Source organism: Simochromis diagramma, unplaced genomic scaffold (assembly GCF_900408965.1).
Source record: "Simochromis diagramma unplaced genomic scaffold, fSimDia1.1 OVJJ01000822.1, whole genome shotgun sequence".
Classification (NCBI taxonomy): domain Eukaryota; kingdom Metazoa; phylum Chordata; class Actinopteri; order Cichliformes; family Cichlidae; genus Simochromis; species Simochromis diagramma.
The window spans coordinates 4,586,849-4,604,834 of NW_024387520.1; the positions used below are offsets into that span (position 1 = coordinate 4,586,849).

Genomic DNA, 17,986 nt, shown 5'->3' on the forward strand with positions numbered 1-17,986 from the left:
ACCCATCCTGGAAGTTGTAATGAAGAAGGTGGATTGATGATTGTCACATTGTTCAAAATCCAAGCGTGTCTGCTGTCTCTTCTTTGTTTCCTCTTGCGAATCTCACACTTGTGCACTCCTATTTTGCAGTAACAGTAACAGTCTCTTGTGCTGCCAACTTCCAAGAGCTAGGTTTAAACGTTGGGCTGATGAAGGACAAAAAAAGATTAAAAGGCAGAGCGAAGGTCAGGTAGATGACGGTTTCCAAGAAGTTGCCTGAATGTGGAGTATGTCTTTGTAGATTTACACTCACTGACTCTTTAGGGAGTATAGTTCGCACATTAGATCCAAATGTGACTGAATAGCTTGCATAGCTCAACCGTTACAGTACTGTGGATATTTGCTGCCTCATGTTTTCACACACTCATTCTTCACTCAGTGCAGATACAAGCAGATCTCCCGAAGGTGTGGGATGAGTTTGTGAAATTCCTGCAGGGAGTTACATAATGACACAAATCCTTCCTTGTGAGAGTGTGACCTCTGGGACCCCATAGTGAAAGACCCGCTCACTGGTAGCAAGCTGTCTCTTAGTGTTAAGTTATGAGACGTAAAAATGAAATCAGAACATGCAAACACAATTCATGTGGTACATTATTTATTAACAAAGTTACACAATCTACATTCTCTATCTTTGCCTAGGTCTCTACAGAAAAACAAAACAAAACAAAATATACATTCAGAAACAAGAGCGTTTAAAAAATAAATTTAGTAAAACATTTATTCGTATTTGTGAACACATGTACAGTAAAAATCCCATACAGTATCAAACATCTATATGAAAACCATCTATTCAAAAACTGTTTTAGTGCAAAGGATTTTACAATATAAAAATACTGTCTTGTGATCTTTATTTGTGATATGAAAAACAGAGGGACGTGGGATCTGTGTGAGGTGTGAAGGTTAGAGGTGTGTGTCGGCGATGGGGATACGCCGAAGCTCAACTATCTGGGAGTTGGTTACGCTCCCTCCGTCGTGGCTTCCTGGTATGGACTCGTTATCGCTGACATTACTAAGGCCGGTCCCTAAAAAGAAACAAAAACATTGCATTTTTATCAAAAATATGATACGTTGTATTTTTTTATACATTCTATTCTGCAGTATATTCACGTGCATTTTTCTTCTTATAGCGCTTAGTAAGTTGGACCACCTAATACCCACTATAATCGGTCCTTATAGCGCAAATGATCTATTTTGCTCTATTATGAAATCATCCCTGCATGTCATGAACTCTGGGATATCAAGTCTGATCAGTCATGGTAATGAGACGTGAAGGGGACAGGCTAACAGGCTTGGACTGGAGGCAGGTAGAGAAACAAAATAATTCATTATATGTTAATGGGTAAACCACGTAACTGCATGTTGGTAAAACATAATCAAAAATATGTTAAACACATGCTTTTTAAAAATGCAAAACTGGACTTGTTTTTTATAAACGCTTGGGCTGCTACAGATTTTATCTGAATAAAAAACATCATCAGACTTGTTCTTTTGTGCTTTGGTGACTTCTGGATGCTTTCAGCTTGACATACTTGAGAAGAGTTGGATAATGAGCGCCAACGTTGCTGGATTTGCACTGAAACTCACCCAGCGATGATTGCAAAATAAGATCCTTCAAACCTCCATCCTATGCCGTGTTAATGATCAGCTCTAAGTTGTACAAAACAGCACCGGGCGCAGGTGCCGAGATAAGAGCGTGCACCTCGATATGTGCTTAATGGTTCACGATCAAACAAAGTGCGAAGACCCAGATTACTGCGATACTTGCTGACCCCTGTCAGCTGGAACCCTATTATGTAATTATAATAAGAAAATTATCTTTACTGCTGATTGAGTGCTTGAGATTAGCCCAGGTTATAAGTTCAGCACGGCTGGTACGAGCAAAGAGAAGGTCAGGGGAAGTATGAAATGAAAGAGTGTCCTTTGTGACTGGTGGAGCAAAAAATGATAATTTAATGACAGAGTTGAGATGTAAACAGATAACATCAGCGCAGTATCGAGTTTCACGAAAACATCTTTTAACAGAAGTTTCAAATTTACGCTTCATTTTGCACACAGCAAAGATCAACTACAGGAACTTTTATTTACCTTTATTTTCTTGAGGTCATGCCAAAGATCTGGATAGAGCCAAACACTTTGACTTAATTAAACCTTGCAAACTTCCCTCCTTACCACACTGAATAATATGACAGATTACTTCATAGCGCTGAGTTTGCTGTGGGGACCAATAAATTCCCTGGCATGTCTCTTGCATCCCGGAGGTTATTCAAAGTCAAACATCACAACAAATCAGGACAGCAGGTACTCTTCGAGAAACAGAGAGAGTGAAATGGAGAGTGACACAGACACAGTGGCTCTGCTTCACCCTGTCACCACACAAACAATAAGAGGATAAGAACCTCTCTCTCTGTCTAAGTTTTTAACTTTCACATAAATGCATTTATCAACATGCCTGCTGTTAATTTGACTCTCCACAGCTACAAGTTTTGCTTTTAAGGGGTTTCTTCAGTATAGTGGAGCCTGGTGTGGTTTTCGAGACTGAAAAGTCAGGTATTGTATGACCCAAACAGAACAACCTTTCTCACAAAGTCAGATAAAGCTGCAGGACTGTAGCTTGCAATGCCGTGAAAGCTGCCAAAAGCCTGGCTTGTTGAAGAACTGTTAATGATTACTGTACTTCCTCTGAAAACTATTTCTCTTTCCCTGAACCCCAAGAGATTACCTGTGAAATTCAGTGTGACCTGCCACAGTCCCATTAACTTTGGAGTCTTATCAGGTTGGTCTATCTCGACTATGTATTTCTTATCCCTTCCAGAGTAATCACGATTTTAGAGGACCAGCCACTTATTCTTTCCATGACGTGACACCAAAGCTGTGAGAGATATTCTTGCTGCTGCAATAGTTAGCTGCTCATCAAGAGTCCTCGTTATAGGTTGGGAATAACAATGACTGACGATGAGCTGAAACAGTAGGTTTTTTACCCGTTAAATGGGTAACATTAACCTAGTTTGCTGACATATTGGCATCCCATTTTGTAATGTCTTTTATATTACTGAGATTTAACACTAGCGGCTGACTGCATGATGTACAGGTAAGACTTACAAAAGCATCTAATACAATATTAACTATACAAATACTCTTTTGTATGTTTCAGACACGACTTTCAGACTGTCTGCAGTGGATGACCTTGATTTCAGACGTGTGGAAACGGCTCATTCAGACACTGTGAAGCAAAGTCTCAATGATTTGAATAGTGTCTGTGTGTTTACGTGAGCTGGTTGTGTATTGATGAGCAGGCTAGGCCCTCGGTTCATTAAACATGGATGGCAATAGAGGAAAAATGACAGCTGAGAGACTTAAGGTCAACAAATGAATGACAAAGCAGAAGTGATACTGCTGGATTAATGGATGCATTAGGCACTGTTAGATGCTTTATGTATGTACAGGGTATAATAATCACAAACACATGCACACACATATACACACAGACACTCAAACACACCACACACACTGTGGCATTTAATCACAGGCTGATTTTTATCATCTCTCGTTCTCTGTTATCGTTCAATCTAAATTTTAGGAAGTCATAACATCTTTTTCTGCTTTTAGGCTACGGTCACACTCGGGGAAAGAAATGATTGGCTACTGTTGCACAACCAAAATTACAGCGACTGTGTGCAATCAACTTCTGATCTCTATGCTTTTGAAATGGTTGCTTCAAAGATGTGGACCAGGTCTGAGTATGCTTGCAGTCAGACGCCATCTCCAAACTGACTTTGATGCATCAAGATGGTGATAAAACAGGGATATAATGGCAATAAGGTGGAGTCAGACTGCTATCAGTTTTAGACTAAACTGGGTCAAACTGGGTCAATCTGTTTTTGAAAAAAAAAAAACCCATCAGAACATCAGAAATGCAATGCTGAACCGGGCCCAGGGCTGGACTTAGGCAGAATCTACGCATCAGGTGTGACTCTGTCAGCCACAGACTGGACCAAATGTGAACGGATGGTAATTTATAATTTATAAACTTATAAACACATAGATGTAAGCAACTGCAGGTTGGGGGTGCTGCATGCTTGGCCTCTGGCAAACCAGTTGCTAGAGCTACCTGCAAGCACTCCCGGACATCAAAAAACTGGATCCAATCACTCCCCAGCCATTAATTTTACCCTGGTCACACAGAGGCTGTTGTCCTGTTTTTACTGTAGTCTGACTGAGACCTACCACACAACTGGTGAAATTGGATTTATTTCTCAAGCATACTGTGTTCGTCCTTTTATGTCAAAATATTTAGTGCAGCAAAAACACGCCCTGCACCGTGGTCACCTTTGGCACAGTTGTGCATTTTTTGTTTTTATAGAAAGTCCCTCCACAAATATGTTGACAGTGTTTTACACACTGAGCTGGAGCAAAAGTTTCTGACAAACCCAGCATGCTTAAGGTGAGGTCTGAAAACAGCTGATACCCAAAGGAATATTCAGTATCAAATTGTGTTTCTGACACTTGCTTCCTGTGTAATCTGTTGAAAGGTATGTAGTATATTTCTCCTCACCTGTTTTTAAGGCAAATATGAGGTCGTCAAACTCCTGTGAATCCTCATCTGCAGTGACCAGGTTGGTGTTGATGAAGCCTCCCTCGGTGGTGTACGTCTCCATCACAGGACTGGGCTTAAACACACTGCTGGGCTGAATGCTAGGCCGCAGTGACGTTCGTTCCCAGTCTGCTGAAACCTGATAGATAAATGTGTATTTAAATAGACAAGCCCAAAAATCACCAAATATAACATAGAGTCCAAATAAGTTGGGATGCTGTGAAAATGCAAATAAAAACAGAAAGAAATAATTAGAAATTCTCAGAAATGGATATTTAATTCTTACTAAACATATCAAATGTTTAAACTGAGAAACTGTACAATTGGGTGATTTTTGAACACACACATAAAAACAACAACCTAACTGAGGAGACCAGTAGCTGGACCTTTGAGAGAGGAGTGTTGTCCCACTCTTGCTGCTCAACAGTCCTGGATCTATTTTGTCACAGTTTTCCTTTTATTGATGCTTTAAATGTTTTCAGCTGGTGAAAGGTTTGGACTGCAGGCAGGCAAGTTCAGCACCTGCACTCTTCTACTATGAAGCCACGTTGTAATACAGTGCACACACTAATACAGTGTACTACAATGCAGTTTAGCATTGTCTTGGTGAAATAGGCCTAACGTGAACATCTGGATGGAAGCATTAAAACCTGTATATACCTTTCAGCATTGTTGGTGCCTTTCTAGATACAAATGCCAAATCCACAGGCAATGCTGCATCCCAATACCATCAGAGAAGCAGAGTTTCCAGTGGGTGTTGACAAAAAGCCGGATGGTTCCTCTCCTCTTTAGTCTGGAGGATGCAGTGTCCGTGTTTTCCCAAAAGAATTTCCATTCGTCCGACCATTTGTTTTCCTTGTTGCCTCAGTCCATTTTAAATGAGTTTTAGCCCAGACAAGAGGACACCATTTCTAGATCATGCTCACATATTCTTCTTTATGATAGAGTTTTAACCTGCATTTTTGAATGGCACAGTGAACTGTGTTCACAGAAAATGATTAGTGGAACCGTTCCTGAGCCCAGGGCAGGGATTGCAGGGATTTCCATGACAGAATAAAACCTTTTTTTTAATGAAGTGTTGCCCGAGGGCCCAAAAATCACAGGAATCCAGTATTGATTTTTGGCCTTTTCTCTCATGGACAGAAATTCCTCCAGATTGATGATGAGACATCAACATCTTTTTCAGCAATTACCTGCAATACCTTAACCCTCTCGAGGCAGGCGTCGCAGATTTGCAACAGTTAAAAACTAACAACCTGATTACCCCACATACATATTTTATGAGCTTTTTTTACTCAGAAGTACCACTGCAGGACTTGGTTGTGCATTAGCAACTAAAACTTAATTTGAGCCTGAGAGGGTTAAACAGCTTTTTTTTTGCAGATTGGTGAACATCTGCCCGTCTTTAATTCTGAGAAACTCTGCCTCTCTAAGATGCTCCTTTTATACCCAGTCATTTCACAGACCTGTGGTCAGTTAACCTTATTAGCTGCAAATTGTTCCTCCAGGTGTTTCTGTTTAGTACCACTTACATTTCCAGGTTTTTGTAGCGCCTATCTCATCTTTGAAGATATATTCCTGCAATCAAAGTCAAGTCGAGCTAATATTATGCCTAAAATGATACATTTTCTCGGTTTTCTAAGTTTGATATGGTTTCCATAGTGTTTTGTGAATAAAATATGGGTTTATGAAAGTTTATGAGCTGTAAAAAAAAACATGAATCTTTAACGTAACAAACACACAAAAAAAAAAAAAAAACACAGGATAAACTGAGGTCAAACATATACTCGCATATGCAAACAGTAATCATGACTGTGATGAATTTGGGTTATGTAGAGTGCATGGTGTCAAAGCACCCCAAAGAATTAAAGTCATCCCACAGGGTCAGAGTGGGTGCAAGGGGTGAAAGTGAGGTCAGTGTAGAGTTTCTTACTGAATCATACTAACGGCTATACAAATGGCATCTTGTCTGTGTATATAGAGGGTTTTTTCAAGATGAATGTCCGTGCATTAACACAACAAATCACAGAAGTTACTAGAAAGAACAAAAGAAATGCAAAAGAGAGGAACCAGAAGATATCTCTTTTATTTTGACCTCAAGAACCAGATTATTCCATTATCTCATCGTGTTTTCTGTTGTATTAATTCATTATGAATGTCTCATCTGTTCATGGACGTGCATAAACGTGGGTACGTGTTGTACAAGCTTCTCAGGCTTGCTGTTACCAGTACAGAGTGTACGGGTGAGGTGAATTAAGCACCACCAGGCACTTCAAATCTGTCACATCCACTTTGGAGGGCTGTAGTGATTAGATGAGGCCAATATGCTAGTCACCACCTGCAATATGTGTTCTTATACTTGTTACCTACTTTTTTTCCTTTTCTAATTTCCTTTCAAGCGGTCCATTTCTCTCAGACACACACACACAAAATCCAGAATCTACCCCTAGTGCTGCTTTTCTCAGGGGTCTCTAACTGCACCTTTCTTTCTTGGGCTGTAACCAAATCTTTAAGAGGCGAGAGTGTGCTCTCATGAATAAAACAAGATTACTGGATTCCTACGTGTGGAGAGAGAGATCGAGAGAGAGAAAGGGAGGGTGGATTTCCCAGGGGAAAAGAAGCCCCCCCCCCACAACACCGACCCGCCACCCTTGTTTTTTTTTTTCTCTGTCCTTCCCTCACACCAGCTCAGTCCTTATAGGGTATTCTCCAGAGTACGACTGGCAGAATTAGTGTAGCAGTGTGTTTGCGTAAAGCATGTTTTCTGTGCTTGCAAGCAATGCGCAAGTCTAACAGAAGGGTCACAAAACCACAAAACAAGTCGATGCAGGAGAATCAGTCTGAAGAATCTAAGTGAATCAGTATGAATGTGCTAGAAATGTAAACTAGACAACGGCAAACGGGCAAAAGAGCCGTGGGAAACAGAGTTAAAGAAGAATAAGCAGAAATAAGTTTAGTCTTAAAAACTAAATTTCACAGTAGTTTGACACAGAAGTTCCTCAAAACAAATGATTACTCAATCATGTAATCCATGGTTGTCACTATGGTTTCTTCTCGTCATCACCACATCTGCCATTCAAATGCAAGATTTCTACACATTTCTAACAAACTCAACCACAAACTGTAATGGATGTGTGGTCAGAATAGGGGTTAAAGTCATCATCAGACCTCAACAGTCAGGATGGGGAGCAAAATATTTTCAAAAGAGATGCCTGAAATGGGGATTTCTTAATCAGTAAGTCAAATAAAAATGTGAAAAGTGTGTCAATGTAATGACAATGTAAGCTCTGTATGTGTACCTCTTCCATGGCACTGATGAGATTTTGAGTTGATTTGCTGATGTCGCCTCCCACAGGGGTGGGTCCCATTCCCTGGTACATAGAATCCGGCCCATCCTGTCCACTCATCTCAACTGTGTAACTTGCTTTAGTTGGCCAACACAGCTGGTTGTGCATGATGAAGTACACAGCAAATACATACAAGCCCTGTAGAGAAAGCAGTGGGGAAAAAAAATTCAACATTAGGAATAAGTTATGGCTCTGCTCTTCAGTATGATTAATCTGAAATCTGTAATACTGCCGGCTCAATCAATCTGCAGTGGCAGGCTTGGAGGGTAAAAGAACCAAACGATCCAAAAAAGTGCGTCACAAATTCATTAGACCACCTATCATAAAAGCAAAAAGACGTAAATATTTTAGAAATCTGTCAAAAGATAAAAAATTATATAGCTATTCCTTAAACCCATTTTCTAAGAACACTCACAACATACTCATCAAACAAACCTAATTTTCTATTCAAGAATGCAAGTAAATAACTGTACTTTTGGAGCTTAATTAAAAATAATAATGTGCTTTACTATTCTTTTCCAACTGTTTTGTAAAATAATAAAATTATGAATGAATAATAAAATTAAATAGATTTTAGCATAAAAATATCGTTTGGATTAAAGAGCTTGCACATAACTGGTGGATTAACCATTACAGACACATAAAAAATGATTTCAGTAATTACCAGAACTGTTGATTTAGATCAGCTGTGGCTTAAACCTCACACTCAGTGGTAGTCTAATAGATTTGTTAAGCTCTGTACATATTACATAAACATATGTGATATTAAATAATACTATACTCATTATTATTTTTGTGCAGCGTGTTGCTGTTGCATTCCGAATTAAACTTCTTTCACTTCTTTCAGCATGATTACTGAAGCATTACTTCACCACTGGGGCAGTGACATCATTGGCATACTGGTATTTCTGCCTCCTCCACTTCTTCATCATTACCATTATCTGCTTGGTCAACAGCACCAGGATGCGAATTACCCCAAAACACCAGGGCGTCAAATACCACGAATCCAGCCCATATTTCACAACACCCATCATCGCGCGATGATGGCAGCCACAGACAGAGACGGAACGCACAAGAGCGCAAACCACAAGCGTGTGTGAATACAGGCCAACACGGATCTATTAAAGACGTTTACACATGGGGAGAGAAAGTAAGTTTTTGGACAACATGGAAGAAAATAATGAATACAGTAATAAAATATGTTTAGGCAAAACCTGACGGACTGATGGTTTCATTGATAAAACCAAATGTAAACACTTTGCTTTTTTGTGAAAATAAATATCAATCTGTCAGTGTGTGTGTGTGTGTGTGTGTGTGTGTGTGTGTGTGTGCAACTCCCCAACTTATTCAAATCCTTAAATCAAACTTTGTGACATAAGGTTCGTGTCTGTAATTAAGCTTCAACTTTCCTGGCAGAGCAATCAACGTTACTCATCTCGAGTTTATTGACAGAACGGGATTATAAGCAGCCTGGATGGCCACAGTAAACATTAATAGGAAGAGAGCAGGAACAGTAAATCAGAACTGTGTGTTTATGGGGGCACTATAAAACTGGAATATCCAGATTATGAGAAGGAAAGAAAGCCTGTTTATAAACTCACTGGAGACCTTGCAGGTTAAAAACAGTGCAGTATACTCCGCTGTTTTCTGACACAGTGACTTAAACAGATTGGTGAATCGTACACTGTGTTCCCATAAATTAGTGTGCCTTGTAGGTAATTGTGCATGAATTGCAAAATGAGAGCTTTAAACCATGTCCTTTAGTAAATGGGACACTTCATGGCTAGGAGCTATGTTGAGGGATATGCAAAGTCATAATGATGTTATGACCTTATATTTGGATTTTCTGCGTATAGCTTGAAGAAGGTAATTAGTCTTCCTTTGTGTTTTCGCATGTAACATGGAACAGAAAGCAGCCAGGTGTGTATTCATATATGGGTGTGTATGTCTTTATCCATGAGCATTTCTCCATTACAACAGCACTGTGGGTGATTAGCACAGATCATTAGCAAGCTGTGTGGCCTAAGGAACAGGCTTAACAGCCATAGGCAAGTTATGTAAGTGTTCCCTGATCGCTGAGTCCATGTCTTTGGAGATCGAAGGCAAAGTCTAAAAGAGGACACTAAGGACGGGAAGGTGTTGAGGGATGTGAAACGGACTGTGAGAAGGAGCATTTGATTGTGTTGGATACAACCCTGTTTAAAATCATTTGGGGTGCTGAGCAAAATGTACATATGAAAGCAATGATTTGCATGATTGAAATCATAATGATCCTGACATTTAAAGAAGACAAAGACAACATGGACAACAACAACTCTTTAAATTGAAATATTTTCCCATTCTTAGGTGGAGGATTTAAGCTGCTCAACAGTTTGGTGCTCTCTTCACTGCAGTGTTGTTTCATAATGTGCCAGCTTTTTTTTCAATAGGTAACAGACCTGGACTACAGGCAGGCTATTTTACAAAAGGGCCACGCTGTTGTAATACAAATGTAGTTTGGTGGTGTCTTGTTGAAAGAAAACAGTTGCTGGATGGTAGCGGACATTAAGAGTTCCTTCAGATACTGGTAACTTATTCATGCTAGGTGCACTAACACCCTCATGCTGGCTTTTGAAATGTGTGCTGATAACAAAGTTGATGGTCCCTTTGTGTTCATCCTGGAGGAAGTGCAGGCATTCACAAAAAGAATCTCACATCACTGCCATTTGTGCCATTTTTGGCCTTCTCCTTTGTGTACAGAGATACACAAAGGATCTTACATTTCAGAGATGACAAAATCCTCAAATTCTTTTTAATTTCATATTTAGAAAGTTTATTCTCAATTTTTCAAATTATTTGCAGGGTTTATTTAAGCTGCTTCTCTTTTATGGTCTGTTTCCTAACATTTTCAAAACATGTCGCCCGCATCAACCTTAAAATGAATCAAATCAAAAACAATAAAATCTCATAGTTTGACATGTTGCCTTTGTGCTACTTTAAATTAATTATGGTGTTTAAATAATTTGCAAAGTTTTGAGTACAATTTTACACAGCATTCTGTTTTGTGGGTTTTTAAGTAGGGCGTTTAAAAGTGACAACAGCAACGAGCTAAAGAAATGTACTGCTTGTCAGGGGTAAGACAAAGGGCAAGATGATAAAATTAGAAAATAGAATAGAATAGAATTCAACTTTATTGTCATTGCACATGCACAGGTACAGGGCAACGAAATGCAGTTTTTGAACATCTGAGATAATTAAAAAATAGCTCTCGAGTTTTCTGACTTCTTTCAAAGTGATTAAAATATACTAAACTGCATCAACTGCAAAAAGTGCTGTGTCTGCAGATTTTTCTGTGCTTTCTGTGCTAAAAGAAAAAGAGCTGTTTGACCGAAACCCTAAATACTTCCAGGCTTCACACGGCTAATTGCCTACCGCCTTCTTTTCCATAAAAATATACACATATCCTGTGTCCTATTTTTAGCCAGTGCCAAGGCTGAATGTGCAAGTGGGGGTTGAATTGAATTGTAATGAAGCATGGTCCTGCTTCACAGCTGTGAGGCTTCTGACAGCACGGATACAGTGACGTAGTGTTTATCGGTACATCGAACGTGCAGGAGGAGATAATGAGGGGTTGTGCTGTTGTGATTTGATTATTGTCTTCTATTTCAGCATGATGTGACTGACAGCTGTATTATGTAAAAGGATGGATCAAAGGCTTGTAGAGAGAAAAGAAAACCCTGTGGCCTGTTGGCTAAAAAGTCACATTTTCCACAGTATAACTGCAAACATGTGATGTGTTTCACAGCTTGATTTTAACAGATACCCAGCTGGCAACAAGAGGTTGTTTTTACAGCACCTAACCAAAGAGCAATGTGGGCTCTGCAACAGACACTTGTGCACAGCTGTAACATCTGCAGCTGTTTAATGGTGTTCAGTAATCAGCAGTTAACATCAACAACACCAATGAGGTAAATATGGAAAATTCTCCTAATGGAAAATTCGCGGCATGAAGGAAACAAAAAACAAAAAAACAAGTGTACTTGACTTTGCAGCAGAGATGCACAGCCTAACAAATTCCAAGCTCACGGCATTGAAAACCTATGGGAAGGATAAGATGTTCAAAAATGCACTGGAATAATAATACTGGGAGAATAAGGCAGTCCTGTAGCACCGTGTCCTGAAAAATATCTCAGTTTAATTTCTTTAGTTAACCTAAAAATATTCCATATGGGTTTGAGTTCACAAAATCATGAAACAAAAGTAAGATTACTCTAGTTACCAAGTCATATCTGTTAAGAAATGTGACAATCATCATATTTTGTTAAATCTTGCTGTTCGAGTGTTCATGACAGAGTAAGTATCACAGTTGCTTTCTTTAAACTTTACTTTCTTTTTTCGATTTAGTCCCTAATGGAAGTTCTGCAGTGACACAAAATGATCAATGAGTCCTCTCACAGCAACGCTTTTCCTCCATCACCGCTAAACAAATTAAATGTGCTTTAAAAAAAACACATAACCCAAATCTTGCATACAAATAAATATGATTACAGCCATGCTTTGTACATGGTTGCAGCATCCTGACCTTTCTTTAGTGGTGCTTTGTAGAAAGTGGGTCAGATGAGTTTGTTTATGGCTAATCAATATCCTTGGACACAATGTACCTTTGGGACCCTTACCCGTTCCACTTTGATAAATCCCTACTTCTGGTACTTTTGGTGCAGACCCCAGAGGCTGCTGTTTTAGCTGGAACTTTGTATGAGGCACGGCTGAAAATCAATTGCAGCAGTTCTTTTTTTCCAGATGATACAAAGTTTGATAGAATTTGTCCTATCTGAAGTTAAAGTTAAGCTACATTTAAGTTGCTGAAATACAAATAGGGTAGCAAGAAGCTCTTTTTAGCTGTTACTGTACGTCCCCACCAAAAAGCCCAAAAGTCCTCATTTAGAGAGCAAAAGTGTTATCAAACTACTAGTCATCTGCCAATTAGCGTAAAGAGGAGATTTTTTTGTACTATTGTGTGGGCGGATGTATGTTTGTGTGACAGCAGTGCTAAGAACTTTGATACCTCAGGGGCCTAATGAAACCCAAGAACAAATCATCTAACTATTTAGAGAGGAAACAAAGGCTATTAGTCTGAAATGTTTCTAAGTGAGAGGATTTTTACCCAGATTAAAAGAAACACAAGCAGAACTGAGGAAATGTATTTAAAAACTTTGCATGTAATTTAACAATCACAAGTTCATTTTAAATAAAATCAAACTAGCTATGTGATGTCACAGGGATGGACAAAGTATTGCTGGTCATGAAGAAGTGTCGAGTGCGACAATGACCATTGCTGCTGACATCACTTCACTTCAGTCACTGGACTAACAGGAGATGTTTACTTTTGTTAAGCGCTGTTGTCTTTAGCATGTAGATGCTACATATCAACATTAGTTGTCACAGACCTCTTGTGGCACATGTTACAGGCACATGGCATCTACCCGATCACTGCAAACATTTAGGGACTAGACAAGACAGAAAACAATCAATTGTGCAAAACTAAGCACAACTGATTCAGAAAGCTTCGTGGGCATCTTCTTAAAAAAACATATGCATTAAACACTTCTACAAAACTAATAAATCTTTGCGCCAGAAAATGTATGATTTAGTAGGTTAAGTAAAATTGACAGAAGACAATTTAAAGCCAAGTAATAAAACTACTGATATGATGGCGCCACAGCTAAATCCTTAGAAACCAGAAGACAAAAGTTTTTAAAATAATGTCTCAGTTACATGAGTAAGCATGCGTTTCCCTCACTAAGGACATAACTGAAGGCAGAAAAATCCACAAAAACTTGCACAATGTGTTCCAGAGTTCACGATGATATTGTTGCACAGGTTTTATATTTGATCATTAATGACCGTCCTCATTTTGTCCAGTTTCTTTTGAACAGGTGGAAATTGGTTATAGGGACTATATTTTTATTAAGCCTTTATATTGTAGCTCAGCATCTACACTTCCCATCCTTATTTCTTTTTTTGGAATCTGTAGTGGCGTGATGCAGAGGCATGCTTGTGAAAATGATCTCACTGTGCAAATATTTAAATATGTACTGGACTGCATTTAGTGGTAGAGTAATCTTTCTTGCATTTGAAATATCTTTACTTAGCTACACTGACATCTGAAATACAGAACTGAGAGAAACAGAGGGAGCAAATAAACTATAAAAAGATGTAAACAAAGGGACCAAGAAAAGACAAAAATAAAGTGGAGAGATGGACAAACATAGCAGTGAGAGGCGTTGGTGAGATATGACACAGTGATAACCCTGCCTCTCTCTCTCCACACCTGAGGCACTTCTTACTCTGCCTGTCAGATACATCAAAGCTGGCCTTCAAAGTGAATGGACTTCCCTTCATCATACCTCTCCACCCCCCAACCCACACACACACACACACACACACACACACGCACACACACACACAAAGACATTCATATACTCTTACCGACTCTGCAGCATTCTCAAATTTTCAGCTACAGCAACATTTAGCTCAGAGAGTAGCTGAGATTAGAGATTAGATAGGTAAAAACAATATCTTTCATAAGAAAAATCAAACCTGGAGAAAGAGTACACACATCGAGCTTGAAGATATAAAAAGAAGTGCTTTAACTTTATAACTTTTAACTGTACTCCAATTACAACAAGAAGAAAACATATGCACAAACAGGAAACAAACAAACAAACAGAAAAGGAAATGATCTCACCAGCAGGCAGTTAAAGATGACGTAGAGGATGAGCATCCACAGGTACCTGTAGCCCATATGGAGTCCTGCCCACAACCAAACTAGGGAGACGAGCAGAAACAGGTAGAGGACCAGCGGCACCTCTGGAGCACAAGATAACAACAGGAACAGAATGAAAACAATATCAGCACTGTTGTTTAAATATATATAAGCCAATACAATACATTATACATTACAGCTGAACTGAGATTCTAGATAATATTTTATCTATATGACATTCATGCACTTATTAATTTGAACATATTTGAACAAATGCATATTGCAGAATAACTACCGTACATTACATAGTAATTGATGGAGAATTAATATAGCTGCTGGTGTGTTATCATTTCTATTTAGATTCTCTAGTTTCTTGATATTAAACTATATATGCTGTGGTGTAATACTCATTCTTCCAAAGCAAGGTCTGGTAAAAGAGGAGGAAGGGGATCTAATTCAGGAGCTGTCTAATGAACCACATTTTACAACCCTAATACAACACTGATGCAGCGTTTCTGCTCCAACAGTTCTCTGACTTCCTGTGGTTTGCATGTGGATTTACGTGGACTCAGATTAGAGACTCAAGCAACAGTGAGGAGACATATAAGGGAGGGTAAAAAGCCATACACTCATACTTGAGTATGCCAATAAGCACGCACGCACACATGCTATCAGAGCTGTACTCTCTATCCAGGGCTTCATCCATTCAGCATTTGTGATGCCACTAAATCATTTAGCTGCCTAAGATGGGCTGAAAATGATCTAAGAAACAGTGTGCACAATTCTTTTCTTTGTGCAAACAGGCAGCTGGTGTGTCAACATCTTCACATCAGATGTACTTTATATTTTAAGGGTGCAAAATAGATTGTCAAAATGGAGAAACATACGAATACTCGTCCTCATACAGAGGTCAAACATCACACATTTACATTTACACATTTACCAAAGGGGGAACTATGGCTTTTTATTTATTTTATTTTAAACTGAATCAAACAAAAAACAACCCCCAAGTTCTGAGAGCAACACTTTGACAAACCTTGTAACAACTGTACATTGACACAAAGTGTACTGATCTCACCAATACGACTAAAAAGCGCATAGTTTAAAAGGTCTTCTTAGCATTTACTGCTTTTAGACCATAGCAGCTAGTCAACCTGCAGCCCACTAACAGGAATACATCCTGTCACCTCAGACTTCAGGATGTAACAATTCAAGAAAAAACCCCACTGAAGTAGGGACAGACTTAAGATAATTAAGTAAGTATCCAGTGGTCCTTACAAAGCAGAGAGCATTTTACAAAGGGAGTGCACTTCATTATTACTTGCACAAATAATTCTCTTAACCTGCTTGTTCTTGCTGTACAGAAATGGGAGGATATCTGTTAGCCTGCTAACCAACACAAGTGCAATGCACTAGTCAAATTTGGACACTGTCAAAAGAATATTCAAAACACATCCACATTACCAGCACCACACCCATCCTCCCTGCTAAGTATGTTGCAAATGTGGGATCTCAAATAAAAACACTAGGAGTGCTACCACCATGAAATTAAGAGTATTGCACCATAGTGATGAGTTTTGCTTTGTTCAGACAAATACTAGCCTGACTCCTATTAATACTTAGCTAATATGCTGAGATAAACATCTTGAAATAATTGTAGGGAGAAGAATAGAAAAGTAAAAAAGCTAAAACAGTGGAGGGATTAAAGCAGGGTGTGACAAGTGAGTACTGAGAAACTTAAGCCTGTAGTCAAATCATCAGGTGCTTGCAGTTGGCAACCAATACCGATTTACAGATATACAGATATATACAGATTTTTAGCTAAAATATGGCTATAACACATAAAGTGCAGGGTTATTCAGTAAAGTCAAAGTCAGATTTATTCATATAGCACATTTAAAAAACAACTGTTGACCAAAGTGCTGTACATTTAAAATAATCAAAGGAGATAAAAACATGACAAAATTTAAGAAAAGAAGCATAGAATGAGAAGATTTGAGTCAGAAAAAAGACAAATAAAAGTAGTACAAACTCATTCTGATTTAAAAGCAAAGGAATAAAAGTGGGTTAACAAGAACAAAGGGGTTTTTAAACTGTCTAATGTTGGGGAGGTCCTGATGTGAGGGGGCAGTTTGCTCCACAGTTTAGGAGCAGTCACAGCAAAGGCCCGATCTCCCCTGTGCTTCAATCTGGACTTAGGGACAGCTAGGAGCATTTGATCCGCAGACATCAATGATCTTGCAGGAGTGTACCAGTTCAAAAGATCAGAAAGGTATGAGGGTGCTAACCTGTGCAATGGCTAAAAACGAATAATGAAATCTTAAAATCAATTTGAAAACTGACTGGAAGCCAGTGTAAGGATGCTGGTATGGGAGATATGTGGTCTTGCTTGCTCTGCCAGTTAGTAACCGTGCTGCAGTCGGCTAACTGATGACAGACTGACGCCTGAGTAAACACTCAGGTATCAACAAAAATCGAGGCGAGATGAAATGAAGGCACGGCTAGCTCTCTCAAAGTCTCTGAAACAGAAGAATGGCTTCACTTTTGCAAGCAGCCGGAGATGAAAGAAACTGGTTTTGATTACAGTACTGATCTGTTTATGGAACATTAGATTAATAACTAACTCCACATTGCATTATCAAAGAATGTAAAAGACATTTTTATTAGGCTCACAATACCTGTGATGCTGTGTATGTGTGTGTGTGTCTTGAAGTGAAAAGTGCAGGGTCACAGAAGATAAACATAATAATTTTTACAGCTACATGAGGCGTAAAAGCTGTTTTTACGATGATTTGAAGGGAACATCAGATTCAAAATTACACTGTTGAGTCACTCTCCTTACAGTCTGCATGAAAGGTGTTATGTAGGACAGAGTGTACAGTTCTCTTCACAAGTAGGATGGAAACACAGGACACGGGTCCAGGTTTGCACAAAACCCCCTCACTTAGGTGCCACATCCACCACACTGTCATTTCCACCCTGCTCTAACTTCTGCTCCTTATCACATAGTATTTTTATTTATTTAGCTCTATCATACTTTTTTAGTGCTTTCTTCGCTGTTGGCCTTGGTCACGGCCTCTGATGCATTATTATTTCACACTTCATCTCGGGTTGCCTTATGTGGACAAACTGTCTACAAACACGTGTAGGTTAAATAACAACTTTTTTCTATCTTCCATCTATCAATTTCTATCGTCTATCTTTCCCATTTCTTTCTTTCTCTCTCTCTCTGGCTTTAGTGTGTCTTGCACATCTGTCTCCATC

General features: G+C 39.0%; 1 protein-coding gene across 1 annotated transcript in view; it reads right to left on the reverse strand.

The window, feature by feature from the left end:
• Positions 1 to 626: 626 nt before the first annotated feature.
• The window catches only part of adgrv1 (adhesion G protein-coupled receptor V1), a 141,532-nt gene continuing 124,172 nt past the window's right edge, over positions 627 to 17,986 (reverse strand). Inside the window, 4 exon segments of the mRNA XM_040019073.1 lie at positions 627 to 1,061; positions 4,592 to 4,769; positions 7,930 to 8,115; positions 14,705 to 14,826. Coding sequence (XP_039875007.1) covers positions 940 to 1,061; positions 4,592 to 4,769; positions 7,930 to 8,115; positions 14,705 to 14,826 — 608 coding nt within the window. The 3' untranslated portion in view covers positions 627 to 939.